Source organism: Lipotes vexillifer, unplaced genomic scaffold (genome assembly GCF_000442215.2).
Source record: "Lipotes vexillifer unplaced genomic scaffold, Lipotes_vexillifer_v1.1 scaffold1762, whole genome shotgun sequence".
Taxonomy (NCBI): Eukaryota; Metazoa; Chordata; class Mammalia; order Artiodactyla; family Lipotidae; genus Lipotes; species Lipotes vexillifer.
Genome location: NW_006787493.1, coordinates 228,766 through 247,224, shown reverse-complemented (window position 1 = coordinate 247,224; position 18,459 = coordinate 228,766). Strand labels below are relative to the sequence as shown.

Genomic DNA, 18,459 nt, shown 5'->3' with positions numbered 1-18,459 from the left:
CCGGGCAGCCGCGGGGGAGGAGCGCCCGCCAGCCGATCGCGCGCCCAACGGACTAGGCTAAAGCCGTGAGGTAACTGTTGCAGCCCGCGGGAGCTGGGAGGAAACACCAAAGCTCCAGTCCCGAGAAGTGCCCGAGGGAAAAGGAGGGGGTCCTGCCGCAGCGGTCCCAGGCAGAAGCCCCTTCCGCCCCTCTCCTCAGCCAGCATGTCGCGGACCCCGCCGGACCCTGGGCCACGGCGGTGGGCGCAGCCCTGACGCGCTGCTGAGCCGGGGGGCTCCTCGAGCGCGGGGGCCAGGCGGGAAGGAGCGCGAGCTGCAGCTGCGGTCCGAGCGGGGCGTGCCGAACCCCTGCGGCCACCCCGCGTCCCGGCCATGAGGAGGGACGAGCGAGACGCCAAAGCCATGCGGTATCCGCAGCCGCCGGACGGGGCCGGCTCGCCCCTCGAGAGTCTGAGGAACGGCTACGTGAAGGGCTGCGTGAGCCCCCTGCGGCAGGACCCCCCGCGCGGCTTCTTCTTCCACCTCTGCCGCTTCTGCAACGTGGAGCTGTTGCTGCCGCCGCCGCCGCCGGCCTCCCCCCAGCAGCCGCGGCGCGGCTCTCACTTCTCCCGGGCGCGCCTCTCGCTGGGCGCCCTGGCCGCCTTTGTCCTCGCCCTGCTGCTCGGCTCGGGGCCCGAGAGCTGGGCTGTCGGGGCCGCCCGGCTGCGGACCCTGCTGAGCGTCTGCTCGCACAGCCTCAGCCCCCTCTTCAGCATCGCCTGTGCCTTCTTCTTCCTCACCTGCTTCCTGACCCAGACCAAGCGGGACCCCGGGCCGGGCCGGAGCGGTGGCGGCTCCTGGTGGCTGTTGGCGCTGCCCGCCTGCTGTTACCTGGGGGACTTCTTGGTGGGGCAGTGGGGGTCTTGGTCTTGGGGGGACGGAGACGCCGGGGTCCGGGCCCCGCACACGCCCCCGGCGGTGGCCGGCAGGCTGTTCTTGGTGCTGAGCTGCGTGGGCTTGCTGACGCTCGCGCAGCCGGGGAGGCTCCGGCACAGCATCCTGGTGCTGCTCTTCTCCGGCTTCGTCTGGTGGGTGTCCTTCACCAGCCTCGGGGCGCTGCCTCCAGCCCTCCGGCCGCTGCTGTCCTGCCTGGTGGGGGGCGTCGGCTGCCTGCTGGCCCTGGGGCTGGATCACTTCTTCCAAATCAGGGAAGCTCCCCATCATCCTCGGTTGTCCGGTACCGCGGAGGAAAAAGTGCCTGTGATCAGACCCCGGAGGAGGTCCAGCTGCGTGTCGTTCGGAGAAACTTCAGCCAGTTACTATGGCAGTTGCAGAATGTTCAGGAGACCTTCATTGCCTTGCATTTCGAGAGAACAGGTATGTTACCAGAAAGCAAAGTTTGGTAAGGAAGGGAGAGCGGTTTTATCGCTTCAGTTCCCGAGTTGAATTAGCGTGTTTGAAAGCATGCTTACTTCCATGGTGAAAAAAAGACAATTTTTTTCTGAAAAGAGTTCCTAAAATACAGGAAGCTTTAAAAAAACGCATAAGTACCATTTATCTTTGAATAGAAATGAAATAGCAGACTAAGCATGTTTCACTTTTTAAAGAGTTTGTTAATGTAGTAGATGCGTTCTCAGAAGAATGAAGTGAATTATTTGAAGTATAATAGATTGACTACTCCCACTTTGGCATAGTCTGATGTGTAGCTTTTTGGTGACATTTATCTGTTGCTGTTATAATGGTGATGTCTCCCCAAAGATAGCGTACAGCCATTAGAATGAGTGGGAAAAAAAGACATATATATGAATTTTAATCAGTGTGGTTTCATTATTCTTGATAATTGAGAGGACAAATCTGAGATCTCATAATAAAAAGAGAAAACAGTGATGAGTTTTGGAACAGAGACTTGTTAATTTAGATGAAAAGACTGTTGGGGATAATTATAAGAGATTTCTCCCCCACCATCCACCCCAAATTTCAGCAGTGTAGGCTAATATAATCTTTTACAGACTAACTCATGGTCCTGTGTGTTTGTTGCATAATTAGGAGAATGTTGTAACAATTTAACCTTTAAACTTAGTAATGTTTGGAAATATGCCAAAAGCATTTGTACAGTTTCTTTTCCTGTAGGTTTATATGCTTTTGTGTTTTAAAGAAATGGAAATCATCATTAGGGAAAGGGTTTCTATTTTTGTATAGCCTAGGGAAATCTTACCTGTTCTACATCACTAAGAAACTCACCAAGTATAGCTACTGTTCACAGAGCTTTACTAAGTGCAAAATGAAAGAGTTTCTATTTTTGTATAGCCTAGGGAAATCTTACCTGTTCTACATCACTAAGAAACTCACCAAGTATAGCTACTGTTCACAGAGCTTTACTAAGTGCAAAATCCTTATATTGTCTTAAACCCTCACAAGGACTTTGTATGGTAGGTGACATTAACCTCAAGTTAGAGATGAGCAAATTGAGGCTTGTAGAAATTATCCAACTTCACACATTTAGTAAGTGGCAGTGCTGGGATTTGAACCTAGATTTTTCAGTTTTCAGTGATGTCTTCTAAGCAACTGAAAGGATGAGTGTAGAGGTTTTCCTTAAGTAGGAGAGTAGGAGTCTATACTATTGGTTTTCAATCTTTTTGATTAGTGATATGCTTTACACCAGGGACCCAATATATTTGAAACAGAAGTTTCTTATTACTACATCTGATGCTCTTTGCTCTTCAATATAATCTACAAGCTATTACACTATCCTTAGTGCTCAAAGAGACAATACCTTGCTCCCTGAAAAGTGTTTTCAGAGGCTGCTTTGTGGTCTGTAGTTATTTGGCCAAATGCTTGAAAAAAATTGTTCAAAAAATATCATGGCTTTTGTTTTCTCAGTCTACTGCCAGTGATAATAGACAATGCTCAGAATAATGTGTATCAAGAGAAAAATTGTCAGAAGATTCACTGTAGAGCAGAGTCATATCAGCTATTTTCATAGCAGCTATATTCAGCTATTTTCATATATTGTATTTTTTAACACTAGGAAAGTGTTTTAGCACAGTTTCATCACATTTGTAAACAATTTTCCTGAGCTTAGCAGCGTTACAGTTTAACGTAACTTAATTGCAATATGTTGGCCTAGTGAATTATGGGTGTTACCTTATAAATTGAAAATTCCTGGTCTACTTGATCCTGGTCTGGTGCTCTTTCCATCACAGCAACCTTTTTTCAGCCATTAACTAGGTGCGGCATTGTTATGCTAGGTAGATTTATTAGTTGTATTAGAGGAAAATATTGTGCTTTTAAAATTTGTGCTTTTAAAAAGGGCATATTTTATTAGTGCAGAAAACCCTTATTCACATTGCACTATGAATAGGAACATTTTCTTGGTGGGGGGGGTGTTAAATATATGCTAGTAGTTCAAGGGTTTATACATGGTTAATGTTCAGTGTCATAACATAATACTCTTTCGGCAATACTAGAAACTACTAGATATTGTTAGCTTGGCAGAGACTGTAATAAAAATTTTTACTTATGCTTTTTCCTGAAGTTTAACAGTGGATCTGTGGTTTTGTTTGGAGGTATGTTATGTGAAAGAAATTAGGTGGAAACCAATACTTTTATGGAAGTAAAAGATCGAGAGATTTTCTAATTTTCAAAGTGCTAAACTTTGTATGTGATAATTGTAAAGTCACTCTCGTTTCAGAAAGTGAAGGGAGACAAACGGTTTTGGGTAGAAGCTGATATAGGGGAAAGTCTCCTGGATTCATAGAGGTTCAAGGGTAAAGTCTTAGCCCTGCTATCATATTGCAAAAGTTGGTGAGCCTTTCTGAGTCTGAGTATCCTGTCAAATCAGGGGATCCAGTAGGTGAATTCTATACCACCTTCCAATTCTAGAATTCATTTCTTTTAGTTAGTTTACACTTTTTGTAAGGTATAAATAAATGTATGACTAAAACTTCAAAAGTTAATAGATCTCGAAGTTTTACTTAAATGTTTAATGTTGATATTGCTAGCCTATATTTTCCAAGGTGTGATAATTGGAAAGTATGAACAAATATTCTGTATTATTTGAAGAGAAAGAACTTTTAACCCGTATATGTGGACTTTCATTTGTGGATTGATAAAATTATTACACTTTCATTTCCTTAAGAATTTAAACGTTTTTATTAACATCTTTGAAAAACAATTGAAAACTCATATTAATATAAATGTTTTTAATTGTGTGAGAGTAGATTCAAAGTAATTTTTAACATTTGGGATGTTATGTTAGATACTGTATTGAAAAATAGTGGCATATGTTTGTAAAACGTATGATTTTTCATAATTAGGTTTAAAGTTTAGTTACTGCTGACTGTTCTACCTTGGTGGGTTAATGGAAAGAAGCACTAAGTTTGTAGTATATTTGTGAAGAATCAGCTGGGACTAATAGGAAGTAAAAAAAAATTTTTTTTTACATCTACATAAGATGCCTTGGCCTGAATTTAACAAGCTACATTTCTGTGTCATTTTAATTATACATTCTACAATGCAGATTTCGGCTGTCAACCAGATCATTTCATGTGTGATAGGCTAGGTAAATATAAGGTTTTGAAAGGCATAAGTCTGTGTGTGAGATATTTTTCTATACCTAAAATGCTGAGTGCTTTCTAAATGGTTAGGTAAATATTTAAAAATTCTGTGGCCTTAAAGCCCATAAATATTATTTAAAGTGTTAATTTTGTTTAAAAAAGGATACGCATGTAGTATGAAGCCTTTTAAAAAAGATTTTAAAGTTTAAGTGATTATTTATTCCCCTAAGGAATCTGCAAGTCATAACCCACCATGAATTTTTTAAAGAATACTGTGGAATTTGTGAAATTTAATGAGTGAGTGTTTTATTCTAATTTCATGTTAATATTTTGTAGTGAAACATCAGCCTACGTAATATTTTTATGCTTTATTTTGTAAATATTGTATGTACCCTTGCCATCAGAGTTATCTTCCAAAAACACAGATTTGATCAAATCACTCGCTCTGTTTTAAAAATCTCTTACGGCTTTTCATTGTCCACAAAATAAAGTTCATGCCCTTGACCCGTGCTTGCAAAGTCTTAATAACCTGCTCTTGGCCTTGTTTTGTTGTTTTTGAAAGTCGTTAGGAGTTATGGAACACCTTCCCACATCCATCCACCGCTCTAGCTATTTGAGGACTGCTTATTGTTACTGACGTGTAGACTTTTTTCTTTTGATTTTACCATTCACACTGTTTGAAATCTCCTTTAAGAAACATATAAGATTAAGAAGTGTTTAGACACTACAGTGATGCTCAGACTAATGTATAAGCTGAGAACAAAACTCCATCCTAGTAGAGTTGGCCGGGTTTAAAAATAAAAGTTGACAAATCGTGTCAAGCAGTGATGTGATGATGTGTGATAGAATATTTTCATTATACCACATGAAATAGTAACATCTCCATAGTTTGTTTTCCCACAGTGAGTGGAAGGTAAATAGGGCCAACCATAAGTAAAACTTTGACTTTAGTATAGTTCAGTGATGTTTGTTTTCATTGTCCTCTGATTTTTCCTTAAGTAGGAGAGTAGGAGTCAGTGGCAGGAGCTCCTCAGTGGCAGGCGCTGCTCTGATTCTCTTCTTCCGTTTCAGTTACCAAGTCAGCCTGTTTCCCTAGCACATTCTCCTGCCTTCTTATACCCCACCCAAAGCAGGAAGAATCTATACTTGCTGAAAAAGTTTATTTCAACATAAATATGTTTATATAGATATAGAAGAAATAGAAGAGATTTGGAGTTTATCTAATTGAAATCTGCTCATTTTATAGAAAGGAAAAAAATTCAACTCCAGAGAGAGAAGAATATTGTTTCTAGGTTATGCCATACAGGGACTAGAACCTAGGTCTTGACTCCTAGTTCAGCTGTACTCTCCATTAAGAGCATATGCACCTGCAGTCATAGTTTTCCAAGGCTGGTCTTAATTTGCCAGCTATCTCTAATTATGTGATAAACAATGCCCCTGAGTAAAAGTGGTTGAGGATGGTGGTGGGAGAGAGGGGAGTGAGAGGTAGGAGGTACTCTTGAAATCACATAGTTCATGATGACCTTGAAGATAAACCAGAAAAAGAAAAAAAATGTCAAGTACTTACCACTCATTTTCTTTGTATAACCTCTTTTGCATCCCCTTCTCTCTGCCCCAGAGACAACACATCTATCTTGATTTTTTTTTTTGCTGTTCATTCCCTTGCTTATCGTTATAACTCCCCTAAACATATTACTAACTAATCTAAATAATATGTCAGTATTGTCTGCTTTTTTTTTTTTTGCGGTACGCGGGCCTCTCACCGTTGTGGCCTCTCCGGTTGCCGAGCACAGGCTCCGGATGCGCAGGCTCAGCGGCCATGGCTCACGGGCCTAGCCGCTCCGCGGCATGTGGGATCTTCCCGGACTGGGGCACAAACCCGTGTCCCCTGCATCGGCAGGCGGACTCTCAACCACTGCGCCACCAGGGAAGCCCCGTGCTTTTGAACTTTAAGTAAATAGAATCATGCTGTATGAATTCTTCTGTAACTTTTCTTTTTTCTTGACGTTTGAGATTCATTCATGTTGATGAGGATAGATGTGGTTCACTTTTTTCAATGCTGTATAGTGTTTCATTTTATGAACATAATAAAATTTATCCATTCCACTGTTCATGGACCTGTGGGTGGTTTTCAGTTGTTTGCTATTAAGCACAATGCTGCTATGAAATTTTTTGTAAATGTCTCCTAGGGGCATGCACACATCTAGAAGTAGAATCGCTGAGCTGCAAGGTATGCTCATATTCAACTTTACTATGTATGATAGGCAGAATAATGGTACCGTAAAGATGTCCATGTTCTAATTCCTGGAATTTGTGGATATGTTACCCTGCCTGGCAAAAGAGACTTTGCAGGTGGGATTAAGTTAAAGACCTTGAGATAGGGAGATTGTCCAGGTATCCAGGATTATCTAAGTAGACCCAGTGTCATAAGGTCTTTAAAAAGTGGAAGAGGGAGACAGAAGATATCAGAGAAGGAGAAGTGACAATGGAAGTAGGATTAGAGTAATATAATGTGAGAAAGACTCACTCAGTCCGCCTTTGGCTTTCACAGTGGGAGAAGGCCAGGAGCCAATGAAAGCAGGCAGCCTCTAGAAGCTGGAAAAGACAAGGGAATGTATTTTTCCTTATAGTCCTCAAAAGTAACATAGCCCTTCCAATACCTTGATTTTAGCTCAGTGAGACCTTTGTCAGACTTCGGACCCACAGAACTGTAAGATGTTAAATGTGTGTTGTTTTATGTAATTTGTTACAGGAATGTATTAGTTTGCATTAACTGCTCTAACAGTTGACATGGGTTACTGTGACAAAGTACTGCAAATTGGGTGGCTTAAACAGCAGAAATTTATTGTCTCACAGTTCTGGAGTCTACAAGTCTGGATCAGACTGTCCCCAGGGTTGGTTCCTTCTGAGGATTCTGAGGGGGAATCTGTTCCATGCCTGTCTCCTAGCTTCTCGTGGTTTACTGGCAACCTTTGGCACTTTTTGGCTTTTAGATGTGTCACCCCATCTCTGCCTTCATCTTCACATGGCACTCTCTCCATGTCTCTTCATATAGTCTTCTCTCTGTGCTGTCTCTGTGTCTCAATTTACCCTTTTATAAATACCCCAGTCATATTGGACTAGTGCCCACCCTAATCACCTCATTTTAATCCAATTACCTCTGTAAAGACCTAATTTCCAAATGAAGTCACATTCTAAGGTATTGAGGGTTAGGACTTCAATATATCTTTTTTTGAGGGACACACTTTAACCCATACAAGTAGCAGTAGAAAACAGACACTCTGGGAAGTTGAGTTGTTTTCCAGAATGGTTGCACAATTTATATTCTGCTAGCAGTGAATAAGAAAGCCCTTGAACCAATGATTCCTGTTTAATAACTTTAATTTTTGTTAGTCCAGTGAGTGTGAAATGTATTTCTTTGTGATTTTAATTTGTATTTTTCTAATTACTAATAAGGCTGAATGTTGTTTATGTTTATGGATTGCATTTCTTATTCAGGGATTACCTGTTCATGTCTTTTGCCCTTTAAAAAATTCAGTGATTTGGGGACTTCCCTGGCGGTCCAGTGGTTAATACTTCCAATGCAGGGGGTACAGGCTCCATCCCTGGTCGGGGAACTAAGATCCCACATAACTCATGGCCAGAAAACCAAAGACATAAAACAGAAGCAATATTGTAACAAATTCAATAAAGACTTTAAAAATAGTCCACATCAAAAAAAAAATTAAAATTTCAGTGGTTTGTTTTTTCTTGGTTCATGAGTTCTTTGTATATTTTGGACATTAATCCTTTATTGGTTATCTGGCTTCTCTGTCATGCTTCACTGATAAGTTTATGTGCCCTGTGTTAATGCTACACCATTGTAATTATAATAGCTTTATAATGAAAGAATATATAGTAAGTCTCGTCATCTTACTGTTTTTCTTCAAGAGTTTGTCAGTTATTTTTGGACCTTTGCTCTTCAATATAAATTTTAGAATAAGTTTGTCAAGTTCTACAGAAATTCATATTGGGATTTTGATTGCCATTGCATTAAATCTTTTGAACAATTTAGAGGAGAATTTGATTTTGATTGAAAATTTTAAGTTGCATTTTTCTACAAATTTATTTAGTATAACTTTTCAAATTTATTTTCTTTGTAATATATTTTTATTATCTGTAATATCTTTTAAATTATCTATTTATTTAATTTGTTCAGCATCTGCATTTTTGTCTTCTTTTTCATTCCTACCATCATTTGTATCATTTTTCTTTGTTTCTTAATCAACCTGGCTAGAAGTTTGTTTTTTTGTTTTTTGGGTTTTTCTGGTCACGCCATGTGGCATTCGGGATCTTAGTTCCCTGATCAGGGATGGAACCAGCGCCCCCTGCATTGGAAACGTGGAGTCTTAACCACTGGACCACCAGGGAAGTCCCAGTTTATTTGTTTTTTAATCTCTTCAAAAAACCAGCTTTTTGGATTGGTACTTGTTTTCTTTTTTTATATGTTAATTTTTATTGGAGTATAGTTAAATTACAATGTTGTGTTAGTTTCTGTTGTGCAGCAAAGTGAATCAGTTATACATATGTCCACTCTTTTTTAGATTCTGTTCCTATATAGGTCATTACAGAGTGTTGAGTAGAGTTCCCTGTGCTATACAGTAGGTTCTTATCAGTTATCTATTTTATATATAGTAGTGTGTATATACCAATCCCAATTTCCCAATTTATCTGACCTTCCCCCTTGGTAACCATAACTTGGTACTTGTTTCCTTTTATTTATATCAGCTCTTTTATTATTTCTTTTTTTCTTTTATTGTTCCTTTTTTTTTTTTTTTTTTGGGCCATGCTGCACGGCTTGTGGGAATCTTAGTTCTTAGTTCCCTGACCAAGGATTGAACCCTGGCCCTTGGCAGTGAGAGCCCAGAGTCCTAACCACTGGACAGCCAGGGAGTTCCCTCTTGTTCCTTTTTTTAACTTTGTAATTGAGATGCTAAGCCCATTAACTTTGAGCTTTTCCAGCATATGCGTTTAAGATTATACATTTCTCTCTAAATGTTGCTTTAGTTGAATGTCACAAGTTTGGATGTATAGTATGGTTATTGTGCAGTCTGAAGAATTTTCTAATTTTCATTTTGATTTCCCTTTTGACTGACAGTTGTTTAGAAAAAAAAATTCTAATCATATGCAGGTTTTCCAGTTATTGTTTTTGATTTCTGACTTAAGTGCCTTTGGGCAAAGAATGTGGCCTAACATATGATCAGTTTTCATAGGTGTTCTGTTCGCTTGAAAAAATACATCAGTTTGTTAGCTGTCTGGTAGATAAAAGGTGTAAAATGTCCTTTTCATACCTTCTGTGTCCTTATTGACTTTTTATCTTATTGACCCGTCAGTAACTGGACAGAGTATTAAAAAATCTCACTTTCCTGGTGTTTTTTTCAACCCCCCCACCCACAGTTTGTGGGTAAGTGTATGGAGAATAGAACTTTACAAATTGGATGGAATTACTTATCAGAGGGACAGAAAAAGGATGCATGAGAGAGAGCACATGTCATATGTTTAAAGAGTCAGTATAAGAAAGTAATGAAAAATTTGATCAGCATTAATATATATTTACAAATTGCCTTTTATATGTGCCAGCCCCTAGAGAGATACTAAGACGACAGTCACAGGGTCTGTATTGCAAGGAGATCACACTCTAATTGAGATAAACAAATGTAAATAAATAATTACAATTCAGTGTGGTAAGTGATATAGCAGAGGTATACATAAGGTACATGGGAGCTTTAGGGAAGGAACAGCTAACTCTCTCCAGGAGAGTCAGAAAGCCTTCAGAAAGTATATAACAATTGAGCTGTATTCTTCAAAAAAAGTTTCTTACTGATATAAAATGTATAAAAAATGAATTTAAAAATTTTACTTCTATGACCTTAGGAAGAATTTTTCAAAGTTATTCCAACATAATCTCCACCTTACTGTAAATATGTTTGGAATAAGAATACCTCTTATCAACTGAGAGACTATAAAGCCACAGAAAATATACTGAGTCCAATCAGGCAAACTGTTTACCTTCAGTCCCCAGTCAATACTAACAACCAAAAAGGATGCTTAAATTTTCTATCAGAAATGTCAGTATCAGTGGTAAAAATAATATAAGCAGTAAAGAAATGTAACCCAGGATTAGAAAAAAGGGATTATTATAAGATATATTTACCAAGTGCTCGCTATGTGCTAGTCTCAACAACTCTGTGAAATAAGTATTGAAATCCTGTTGTGCAGCTGGAAACTAAGGTAGAAAGGTGAATTGCCTAGCCCCACATCACTCAGCTAGCACACAGAAAATACCATAATATGCTAAATGCCACTTTCAGTGTATAACAAGCCCCTAAGAACTCTCCCAATTGAAACAACTAAACTACAGGTTTAAGCATTTTAGAATGTATCTTTTGAAAGGAATCACTGAGTAAGAAAAATTTCAGATCCCCCAAAAAAGAAGTGAAAGCAGTGTGGGGGAGAAAAAAATGTTCTTTCTTCCCTTCTAGGGTCTTTGTTTGGGCTAGTAATTAAATTGATTTAAGACAACAGGGGAAAAACCAATTTAATTTTGTATATGGGAGCCCCATAAAAAAGTGAGACTCCAAGAAGTAACCAAAGCAGGAATCTTTTATAACTTTAAGACAAAGAAATAATTTGTGAAGAATTGATGAGACAAAGGAGTCTGGGCTTGGGGTAGTGAATTGGTGAAGAAGTAACAAGGTTTGTTAGGGCCAAGTATTCTTGGCCCTAAATTCCCTATCTCTGGTGATAAGGATGCCTTCCACCCTCCTGGTACTGGGATGGGTACCTTTCACATGGGAGATTTATCTCCTGCTTTTGGGAGGGGGGAACAAAGGAGGGTCAGAGTGTTCTTCACCACTGTTTCTCAAGTAAACTTTAATTCAAAATAAGCTGTATGCCGAGTGACATATTCTGGGGTAGCACATTCTGCTCCCTTTCAGTAGGAATCCCAAGAGGTAAGCAGACATTAAAACCAGCTTTCATTTGAAGGTTTCTGACCATCCTTAGAGACCATGAACATTTGCTTCTGTTAGATATGGCTAGGCTCAAGAGATAAAACCTAGGGTCTGTCCAGAGTCAGAAATCTAATAGAAAAACTGCATAAAGCAGAGACCCCAAAGTGCTACTCTTCCAGTGTAAGGGTAAGTGAGAAATAAATATGACCAAGGAGATGGGATGCGGGTCTTGACCTTGGCACGGGGAGTTGGGGGACAGAGAAAATAAATCTTCCCTGGGAATGTATAACCACAAGAGGGCCCTCATAGGGTTTTTGTTTGTTTGTTTGTTTTAAATTGTGGTAAAATATAAGTAACATAAAATTGACCATTTTGGCCATTTTTAGCTGTACAGTTTAGTGGCATTAAGTACATTCATATTGTTGTGCAACCATCACCACCATCTAACTCTAGCACTTTTTTTATCTTCCCAAACTAAAACTCCATACCCATTAAACAATAACTCTCTCCATCCCCCCTCCTCCCAGCACCTGGTAACTGCCATTCTACATTCTGTTTCTATGAATTTGACTACTTTAGATACTTCACACAAGTGGAATCATTTGTGTTTATCTTCTGTGACTGACTTGTTTCACTTAGCAGAATCATCTTTGGAATTCTAATAGGAATTACATTGAATCCATAGATTGCCTTGAGTAGTATTTACATCTTAGCAATAGTAAGTCTTAACAATTCATTATCATGGCAGGTCTTTCTATTTATTTGTGTTTTAATTTCTTTCAACAGTGTTTTGTAGTTTTCAGTGTACACGTCTTTCACCTCTTTGGTTAAGTTTATTCCTAAGTGTTCTTTTTGATGCTATTGTAAATGGGATTGTTTCTTAGTTTTGTTTTTTAATATTTCATTGTTAGTGTTTGAAAATGCAACTGATTTATATGTGTTGTTTTTGTATCCTGCAGCTTACCAGAATTTGTCTATCCTAATATTTTTTTCGTGTGGAATCTTTAGGTCCTCATTTAGTTAAATTTTTTTAAAAATAAGACAATTTTTTAGAGCAGTTTAAAGTTCATAGCAAAATTGAGAGGAAGGTACAGATTCTCCATGTACACTTTGCCCCCGACATGGCCATAGCCTCTTCCATTATCAGCATCACCCGCCCCCCTCCTTGACTGTTACATTTGTTAAGAATGATGAACCTACATCATAATCACCCAAAGTCCATAGTTTATGTTTCACTCTTGATCTTGTGCATTTTATGGGTTTAGATAAATGTATAATGACATGTATCCATCATTATGGAAAATAAATACAAAGTATTCACTGTCCTAAAAATCCTTTGTGCTCTGCATATTCATCCCTTACCTCATCCCCACCCTTGGCAACCACTGATCTTTTTACTTTCTCCATACTTTTGCCTTTTCCAGAATGTCATATAATTGGAATCATAGAGTACTCATTTAGTTTTTTATCTAAATTAATGCTACATATGTGGACTTAGAAACCTCAAGTGAAAATGTAAAGTGGTCCCAGGTGACAGAGGTAAATTCAAATTCTCTAAGGCCTCAGATGATTCCCACAGATAAAATCCCAAGGATATTGAGCAGTGCATAGTCAAAAATCCACAAAACTTGCGCAGAAACAAGGCACTATGAATGAGAAGCTGCAGAAGAAAGTACACAGCAAAAGAAACCCACAAAGACTTCAGAGCTTGGAGCTATTATTTATCAGATATAAAAAATATGTTTAATATGCTTAAAAAACAAAATAGAAGCTTGGGAAAATGATTGGGGAACAGAGGATTAAAAGAATAATCATGCAGATTTGAAAAATAGAACTTCTAAAGATGAAAAAATAGCCACAGATTTGAAACCTGATGCACATATTAAGTAGCAGTTGAGAGACAGAATCTGTGAACCAGAATGTAGATCCAAAGAAATTGTCCATAATGTTTTGCAGAGAGAAAAAGATGGAAGTTAAGAAAGAGGGATCGAAAAAGTTGGAGAATAAAGAAAAAAGTTTAACATGAATTTAACTGAAGCTCCAAAAGGAAATAATAAAAGGGAAAACAGGCAATATTTGAGGAGATAATGGTTGTAAAATAGAACTTTATAGAACTGATGAAAAATACCAACTGATATCCAGAAAGCCCACTGAATCCCAAGCAGATTAAAGAAAAAGAAATCCACCCTTAGATTCCATCATTGCAAAATTCAGAACACACGGACACAGACACACACACACACACAGACACACACACACAGACACATACACGAGAAGTTCTAAAAGAAGCCAGAGAGAAAAAAGAAGTTACCTACCAAAAAAGTGAACGGCAGTTACACTGAAAGGTGACTTAGGAAGAATGGAAGCCAGAAAACAGTTGACTGTCATTTGTCATGTGCTGAGGGAAAATAACCGTCAAAGTAGAAACCTATGTCCAGCAAAACTTTCTAGAAAGAGAACATATTAAAACCATTTCAGACCAGCAGAAACTGAGAGTTTTTTACCAGCAAAAGTATGCATACTTTAGGCAGAAGGAAGAACTTAAATCAAGAAGGAATGATAGTAAATATATAGGTAAAATTAAGTAGCCTTGATGTTATGAAACATTACTAACAGTGCCTAATTTGTGAGGGGAGAACAAGCTAGAACTAAAACTAAAAAAAATAGCGTTTACCTTGGAAAGAAAAATTAGAATAGTGAGATGATGTGAGAATCTTCTGTCTATAGTGAGAATACTAGGGGTGGAGAGACAGAGAAGTATAAGTATTTTCATATGAAGAGAGGTCTGAAGATATTTCAGGTCTGGGTATCTGAAAGGTTAGTGGTATCGTTAGCCAACATAGGCAGTACGGGGAAAGGACCTGGTTTGGGAGAAATGACAAAGAGCTTGGTTTTATTGATTAATGCATGTTTTCTCATGTGTATACTTGCTATTTCTAAATGGGATGTAACTCCCTGGCAACAATGATCAAACATTTCTATTTTGTATTTCTCATAGTATATTTTGGAGTTGACAATGGTTATCCAATATTGTATTAACTCTTGATAGTTCCATACTGACCTTGAGAAAAGGAAAGAACTCTAGGTGGAGATGGGTCTCAATTCCCTACTGTCTTTGGTATTCTCGTTAACAGTAAGCTGTGTTGCACAATGATGAAGCCAGACTGCTTCAGAGTTTCAATGGCATCTCTGCCACTTACAGGATATTAGGCAAGTTGTTTAACTTCTCTGTACCTCAGCTTCCCCAGGTGTAAACTGGGGGTAAAATAGCATCTGTCTTACTGATGTGAGGATTAAATGAGTTAATAACCCGTAAAGTTCTTGAAACAGTGTCTGGCACCTGGTAGGGTTGCCATGCAATATTGGTACTGTTATTATAGTTAAAATTTTCATTCTTGAATTGCTTGGTACTTCATGCCAAATTTCTCTAATGGTGGGCTTCCCTGGTGGCACAGTGGTTAAGAATCCTGCTGCCGATGCAGGGGACATGGGTTTGAGCCCTGGTCCAGGAAGATCCCACATGCCGCAGAGCAACTAAGCCCATGCACCACAACTACTGAGCCTGCGCTCTAGAGCCCGCGAGCCACAAGTACTGAAGCCCGTGCGCCTAGAGCCCGTGCACCAAAACAAAGAGAAGCCCATGCACCAAAACAAAGAGAAGCCCACGCACTGCAACTAAGAGTAGCCCCCACTCGCTGCAACTAGAGAAAGACTGTGAGCAGCAGTGAAGACCCAATGCAGCCAAAAATAAACAAATTTATCAAAAAACCCCACAACAACCCTTTAAAAAAAATCAATGGTAGGTTAACTGAAATTTAGATCTTTCAAGCAATCCCTTTTTATTGTCCTGAAACTCCTTTTGCAACCTGAATTGAGTAAAAAGCCTGTGCATAAGGGATAATATGGGGAAAATTCTTCCAGTGGATTTTTCAGTATTAGGACAACAATGAAAAGATGCAAGTGATGTGTTTAAAAACGATTAAGGGGACTTCCCTGGTGGTCCAGTGGTTAAGACTTTGCCTTCCAGTGCAGTGGTGCTGGTTCGATTCCTGGTCGGGGAGCTAAGATCCCACATGCCTCATGGCCAAAAATAAAATAAACCCAAAACATAAAAAACAGAAACAATATTGTAACAATTTCAATAAAGACTTTAAAAATGGTCCACATCAAAAAAAAACCCCCCCAAAACCTGTTGTATAAAAAAAATAATAAAATAAAATTAAAAAAAAAAAGAATAAAGGGAAAGCAACAGAAATGATAAAAAAAAATAAAAAGCAACCTCAAAAGTGATTAAAAGGGTAATTGGGGCTTCTTATCTTTTGAAGTTTCAGAGTTAAAGGTTAAGAACCTTTGGTCCAGCAGACAAAGAATTTGTCAACTACTGCAACCATAACTTTCTGTCCCTTAAACTTTTGTTCCAGTTTGTCACTTTGGGGTTGGAGGTACACTGGAACTTCAAACAAATGCTCTCACTCATAATTCTTGCTTCATAGTTCACTGTCTGCTAAGCATGTTGACAGTTATGCAGCCCCACCCCAGGGCTGATAAGAGGGAAACAAGAGATGCGGGAACAGAAGGAAGAGAAAGGGTGTCTAAAAAAGTGACTCCTCCAACCCTCCAGCCATTATGAGGCACCGAGCTTTACTGCTTCTTCAGTTTAACACTTCGTTCCACCTTTTAGATAAAGTGCCCTGAAGATCTTTCACTACGTAAAAGGTAATGGTTTAAAGCAGACAAAAATAATTATGGATGTGAATTTTTACAAATATATGGGGACATATTTTTCCTTAGGGGGAAAATACCTACGTATACATTAGTAAACACCAATATTTATTATTTTATAGTTTGCTTTTGTTGTAAATTAAGCACCATATAGAATTAACTTTACTACCTGAAAATTCATTCCTTCAGCAAACTTTGCTAAGGCTAACGTTCTGCTAGGAACTGTGAGGGCTGTAAAGAAGAATCATGTATGGATATTATACCTAGGTGTTTAGTATAAGATAAAAGTGAAGATTTTATTTTAAATGAGAAAGCATTATTGTAATTTTGTAGTGTCTGAGGGGCTCAATAAAACCCACATTCCTTCCCCAAATTCTGAACAAACTGAGAAAAGAGTGACAGATGAGAGATCAGAATACCACCTTTATTCCTGATAAAACTCATGTTGCAGGACATGGCTTATATATGCAGATAGTTTTTCTTTCTAATCATGAAGCCCAGAGTTAAATAGACATACGTGGTCATAGAAAGGACAGGGCCAGGAACATCCTCCCTACTTGCTAGGAGGGCCCATCCATGGAGGAGCACTGGAGAACTTCTAGCTAGTAGGTAGGCTCCCTAGAGCAAAAAGCAACAGGTAGAGTTATGCTTATGTAATTCTTTAGGCTAAACTTACCAATCATGTTAAGTTACTATTCCCCTTCTAAGAGAATAGTGAGGGGATAGAGAGAGTCCAGAAATTTAGGGAAAATTCCAACTCGTGGAAACTGTGGGATTGAGGAAAAGGCATGGCCTTTCAACATGAAAATAGGAAAAGCCATTTGTAATCCTAACAACTTTAATGCAACAGGTATTTTAAATTTTGCGTGGCCTGGTTTTTGCTACTGTAGATTTTTACATAGTTGCATAGAACGTACTTAATTTAAAAACTGAGTCTAGGTTCTATTTTCATTTTTTCCCTCTCGACAAAATTGAGTCACTGCCTTCTCAGTGTGCATCTACTCTTAACATTCAATATATTTGTGTTTATTTTGTGTTCTTTAAATGCAGGGATAGTTTCTCATTCGTTTATGTATCCCCCGTGCTTGACATATAGCAAATAGTTTATTGAATTCAATTATTGTATTAAGTACTGTTCTTTTTACCACTTAACATGGCATTTTTTTCTAGTTGCTACATACTACTCATAATTCCATCATTGAAAATAACGTGAGTGGGATACCTAAAGAATACGTTCCTGGAATCACAGAACCCAGAAGCAATCTTCTCTAACAGAAGATTGCTTTAAGTGAATGACAGTTTGTAGGTGAAGTTTTAGAAGAATATTCAAAGCTGGGAGAATGGAGACTAATGTAGGACCTTATGGGTTGGAATTCCCTCTTTTGCAAAAAGAGGTGGCATACAGTGATTATTTGAGGTGACATTGTAGTGGTTCAGTAGTGCTGAAAACAACTTTGATGTTACTTTTTCAGATATGCCTTACAAAAAAATACTTAAGATTTGGTTAAAAATTCCTAGGTGTTTGAATGGTTCTCAGTTAACCAGTGTTGATAGAGTGAACACTTTCAGTGTTTAGAAGCACTTTTAAAAATTTTCTAGGGAGAACTTCACCTTCTTAATACAAATCTGCTAATTTTTATAGTTTACCAAGGAGGAAGATGGTAGTAAATTATTAGTCATAATTGTTTAACAAACTCCAGAAATGTGATTATTTTAAACTAAGTACATTTATGTCCAGTAACCAAGGTTTATCTTGTTACAAGTAATACCTTTTTAGTTTAAATGCATTTGTGCCATGACTGTTTCTCATATGTTTAACTCTGTTTCTGCTTCCTGACAGATCTTGATAAAAATAGTTCATTATTTCCCTGATAAGTAAGGGTTGTCATTTTAAACACTGTTTCTCTTACTGTACTGTGATACAATGATGCCCTAAGTGCCTTATAAAGCCTTGCCGTATACTAAGTGATCTCAGACGTTTTGTATCTTGACTTTTTACCTGCTCATTAATAGTTATTTTGCTTGCTTCTCATTGTTAGCTGTTATTTCTTAGTTATCAGTCTTTAACAGACATCTTCCCCACTTTCCCAATTTGTTACTGATTATCAACAGTAGGTCAGGAAACTAGTTAACCAAGCTAATTGGAATTTGCCATAAAAGTAAGGATGGGGCTTCCCTGGTGGCGCAGTGCTTGAGAGTCCGCCTGCCGA

At 38.6% G+C, this 18,459-nt stretch overlaps 1 protein-coding gene across 2 annotated transcripts in view; it reads left to right on the top strand.

Annotated features, from left to right (window-relative positions):
* Positions 1 to 36: 36 nt before the first annotated feature.
* PDE3B (phosphodiesterase 3B) overlaps positions 37 to 18,459 on the top strand; it is a 177,441-nt gene continuing 159,018 nt past the window's right edge. Inside the window, exon 1 of one of the 2 annotated variants that reach the window (XM_007460213.1) lies at positions 37 to 1,356. In XM_007460213.1, the coding sequence (XP_007460275.1) occupies positions 373 to 1,356 (984 nt within the window). In that variant the 5' untranslated portion in view covers positions 37 to 372. The remainder of the gene's footprint in view (positions 1,357 to 18,459) is intronic. The other variant, XM_007460214.1, reaches the window with a different exon arrangement.